The sequence below is a fragment of the Ailuropoda melanoleuca genome, unplaced genomic scaffold, assembly GCF_002007445.2.
Source record: "Ailuropoda melanoleuca isolate Jingjing unplaced genomic scaffold, ASM200744v2 unplaced-scaffold8221, whole genome shotgun sequence".
NCBI lineage: Eukaryota > Metazoa > Chordata > Mammalia > Carnivora > Ursidae > Ailuropoda > Ailuropoda melanoleuca.
In genome coordinates, this window is record NW_023253572.1 from 1 (window position 1) to 4752 (window position 4752).

At 44.2% G+C, this 4752-nt stretch overlaps 1 protein-coding gene across 1 annotated transcript; it reads left to right on the top strand.

Moving 5' to 3' along the window:
• The first annotated feature begins 1933 nt into the window (after positions 1 to 1933).
• On the top strand, positions 1934 to 4750 carry LOC117800809 (sodium/calcium exchanger 1). The gene has a single exon (XM_034653367.1). It carries the CDS (start codon positions 1991 to 1993, stop codon positions 3791 to 3793), a length of 1803 nt encoding a protein of 600 aa, XP_034509258.1. The 5' UTR covers positions 1934 to 1990; the 3' UTR covers positions 3794 to 4750.
• The last annotated feature ends 2 nt before the right edge of the window (positions 4751 to 4752 follow it).

Genomic DNA, 4752 nt, shown 5'->3' on the forward strand with positions numbered 1-4752 from the left:
GGCTTTTTTTTTTTTTTTTTTTTAAATTTCTGATGAACTCTTAGAACCTAGAAGAGAGCCTAGCAGGTGATTCTAAAACACGTAGTTAGGCGGCACTCATAAATATTTGTGGGATAAATGGCTGCATAATGGAATTAGAGCTAGACCTTCCACTACTCTTGTAGGTTGCTTCAGTGTCTCCTTGTTTTAAGTGGTGATCCCACCCAAGACCAGTGATGACTGAATAAATAGACTCACTGACCATGAATCGTGCAAATTTGAAAATATGCTCTTTCTATTTCTCAGCCTTTCAGGTAGAATGTAATTCTGCCCCCACAACCCTCTGCTGTGTGTTTGTCTGGGAAAAATGTCAGAGCTTATCTCCCCATAGTGATGAGCTAAAAGGACCTGTAGGCAAATGGTGGGCTTTTTGAGGGTCTGCCAGAATGTGCTGGGCCAGGGGGTTCCTCCCGGGCCTTGGTGAATTTCCACTGTGTGCTATGAGCAGCAAACATGGGACGGAGAATGTAGGTGAGTGTGTGGGTGGCTTTCAGACCGCCCCAGGCTATGGAAGTCTCCAGTCTAGCTCCACTGTGAACTTTTTATCAGGCCACCAGGCTGTGCTCTGACTCAGGACCCCCCCTCTTGCCACCACTTTATCTGATGTCAGAACTGACCTTCCAGGCCAGAGTTACCCTGACTTGGAACAGACCCTCCATCAGCACCGTACCAAGCCTTCGAGGCCGAAGTGATGTCTGGGCGGAGTGGCGTGTTGCCTGAGCTGGTGGCTGAATTCAGAGCCTTGGTTTCTGAGTCTGCCACTTTGCTTTGTTTACCAAGCTTTGTGTGGCTCAGTGCCTCTCTTGCTCTGTTTGTGATTGCCTCCAGCCCTTCATCATATGTATACTTTGTGGTCACTGCTGTGCTGCCACGTGAGCTAATTGAGATGGAATTATTGCTCCTGTAGTTTTCGGTCACTTGAACCCTCTGTGGAACTAATATGTGTTTTAGAATGACCATGAAAAGGATGACATCACCTTTTATGGCTGGTAAAGCTGATTTCACAGCCTGGCAGACAAGAGTCTTAACGCACAACTAGACCCAGGCCTGGTTATCCCCTCCCCTCCCCTCCGTAGACAGCCTGCAGATTCTAGAGCGAGGTCTGTCCCCAGATGTGAAGAGCTGTGCTTCAAGATCCAGATGCCCAGCTGCTAACGTATCAGGAGCACTGGGCTTGCTGAAAATTAGGAGGAAATGTGCTCTCATCAAAATATGCTTTTTAAAAACTGTACTTCATGCAGCAAGATTGTATTACAGCAGAGTTTTTCCCCCTCAAGTACAACTACCATTGACTTAGGAGGAAAGTTTGAAGATATCTGTGTGTTTCCAAGCAAGTTGGGAGCAAAAGGACATGATTTCAAAAAATGTGGTATAAGGTCAGCTCCAGAATTTACGATCATCAAGAGGCCTTGTGTCGGTTATGTTTTTAGAGTCTGAACTTTAAAGCATCAGTCTCAATAAGGTGATTTTGGTAAAGAAACAGTTTCTGGAAGGTGATTATACTAACCACAATTTAAAAGAAATTCTGCATTGGCAACAAGGAGAAAAATGTTTAATGCATCAAAAGGTTCCCCCCTCCCCTTATTGGCTCTTAGCGTGCATAACTATGTATTCAACAAGGCAAGGCTATAATTGAGCTTTCCATTTCCAATAAGTCAATTGTGTACATTGCTCAGTGAATGGAGACTACAAGTAGAAAATCCACACACGGAGAGGTTGAGTTGTAAATTTTACAAAGGATTGCTTAATCACTGATGGATACTTAGAATAATGATTCACCATAGGTGTTATGGTAGTCAAATATAAACAAATCATTGGTAAAAGAAATAAAAATCAGTAATTGGTCATGCTTTGGATCTGGCTCTGATGATGTGATTTTTTTTTCCCCACCCTCCCTCCATCTTGCTTTTCCCAGTAGGTTGGGACACTTGGAAGTCTACCATTGTACAACATGCTGCGGTTAAGACTCCCACCTACCTTTTCGATGGGATGTCATCTGTTAGCCATTGTGGCTCTCTTATTTTCCCACGTGGACCTTATAAGTGCTGAGACAGAAATGGAAGGAGAAGGCAATGAAACTGGCGAGTGTACTGGCTCATATTACTGTAAGAAGGGGGTGATTTTACCCATTTGGGAGCCCCAAGACCCTTCCTTTGGAGACAAAATTGCTAGAGCTACTGTGTATTTTGTGGCCATGGTCTACATGTTTCTTGGAGTGTCTATCATTGCCGACCGGTTCATGTCCTCTATAGAGGTCATCACATCTCAAGAAAAAGAGATAACCATAAAGAAACCCAATGGAGAGACCACCAAGACCACTGTGAGGATCTGGAACGAGACGGTTTCCAACCTGACCTTGATGGCCCTGGGATCTTCTGCTCCAGAGATTCTCCTTTCAGTAATTGAAGTGTGTGGGCATAACTTCACCGCCGGAGACCTGGGTCCTAGCACCATCGTGGGAAGCGCGGCATTCAACATGTTCATCATTATCGCACTTTGTGTTTACGTGGTCCCAGACGGAGAGACGAGGAAGATTAAGCATTTGCGTGTGTTCTTCGTGACAGCGGCCTGGAGCATCTTTGCCTATACTTGGCTTTACATTATTTTGTCCGTCATCTCTCCTGGGGTCGTGGAGGTCTGGGAAGGTTTGCTTACCTTCTTCTTCTTTCCCATCTGTGTCGTGTTCGCTTGGGTAGCAGATAGGAGGCTTCTGTTTTACAAGTATGTCTACAAGAGGTATCGGGCTGGCAAGCAGAGGGGAATGATTATCGAGCATGAAGGAGATAGGCCATCTTCCAAGACTGAGATTGAAATGGATGGGAAAGTGATCAATTCCCATGTTGACAATTTCTTAGATGGCGCCCTGGTTCTGGAGGTTGATGAGAGGGACCAAGATGATGAAGAGGCTAGGCGAGAAATGGCTAGGATCCTGAAGGAGCTCAAGCAGAAGCATCCAGAGAAAGAAATTGAGCAGTTAATAGAATTAGCTAACTACCAAGTGCTCAGCCAGCAGCAAAAAAGTCGAGCATTTTACCGCATCCAAGCTACTCGCCTGATGACTGGAGCTGGCAACATTTTAAAGAGGCACGCGGCCGACCAGGCGAGGAAGGCTGTCAGCATGCATGAGGTCAATACCGAAGTAGCTGAAAATGACCCTGTGAGTAAGATCTTCTTTGAGCAAGGGACCTATCAGTGTCTGGAAAACTGTGGTACCGTCGCCCTGACCATTATCCGCAGAGGCGGTGATTTGACTAACACTGTGTTTGTTGACTTCAGAACAGAGGACGGCACGGCCAATGCTGGGTCTGATTATGAATTTACTGAAGGAACTGTGGTCTTCAAGCCTGGTGAGACCCAGAAGGAAATCAGAGTTGGCATCATCGATGACGATATCTTTGAGGAGGATGAGAATTTCCTGGTGCATTTGAGCAATGTTAAAGTATCTTCTGAGGCCTCAGAAGATGGCATCCTGGAAGCCAATCATGTTTCTGCACTCGCTTGCCTCGGCTCTCCTGCCACCGCCACCGTGACCATTTTTGATGATGACCACGCGGGCATCTTCACCTTTGAGGAGCCTGTGACTCACGTGAGCGAGAGCATTGGCATTATGGAGGTGAAGGTATTGAGAACATCTGGAGCTCGAGGAAATGTTATCGTTCCCTATAAAACCGTCGAAGGGACTGCCAGAGGCGGAGGGGAGGACTTCGAGGACACTTGCGGAGAGCTCGAATTCCAGAACGATGAAATTGTGTAAGTTCTTTTTTTATACATATCTGTGGGGTTGAGTGCATACGACATTTTCTTAAACTAAATGGCACACAAGGAATGAAATATTTACTCTACAAGACCACTTTAAAATTATCAGTGCTCCCTGCTGTGCCACTTGTCAATATGCTTTATACAGAGATCTTAATTTGGTTTTATTTTTTATTCCATACTTCTGCGTATTTTAAGTACATTGTAGCAGTTATGACAGAATGAGTTTTGTGACACAATTTATCAAACTGCTTATGATGGGTTGGAAAATTCATATTCTATTTTGAATCACATAATATACACACAGAAAGGGAATATTTATTTATTTATTTATTTATTGAAAGCGAATATTTAGAACATCACATTAGGTCCCTAACTTCGTTACTGAGTACGAATTGGGAAAGCTCAAAAAGGAAACACCTTTGAAAAGAATTTCCTGGCTACCAAGGCTGGCTGGAACATTTTTTGCTGCTTTTATCTGATGCTGTGTTTTTGTGGCAATATAAGATAATGTTTCTGCTTACATGCTAATGCTTAATTATGACTTAATGACTAGTCCTGCTTTTTTTAGTCTTATGGCAATGTGGGAAAAGTCCTATACCTCTTATGGAGTTCTAGTCTGATTTTATTTTCCGTGATTAAGTAAACCCTTTTACCCTACTGATACAGTGATGGGGAGAGAATAAGATTCTGTTCAAGCATCCTCGTTGACAGGGAACAGGCCAGAGAAAAGAATTGGGAACAATTTACTCTTCCTGTTGGCACTTCACGGTGATACTTGCCAATGTTGTAACACCAAGTGCCTGGTCGTGCAATGATTCTGTCATTGGCAGCTGCTATTTGTTTATTCCTTCCATGCTTAGGAGGGGGCATTACACTCACCAAATGCAAACCAGAAGGTTGATTCAATGAGCAGTGTCCAAACTGGAAAGAAGGAAGGAGGGAAGGAGGGAAGGA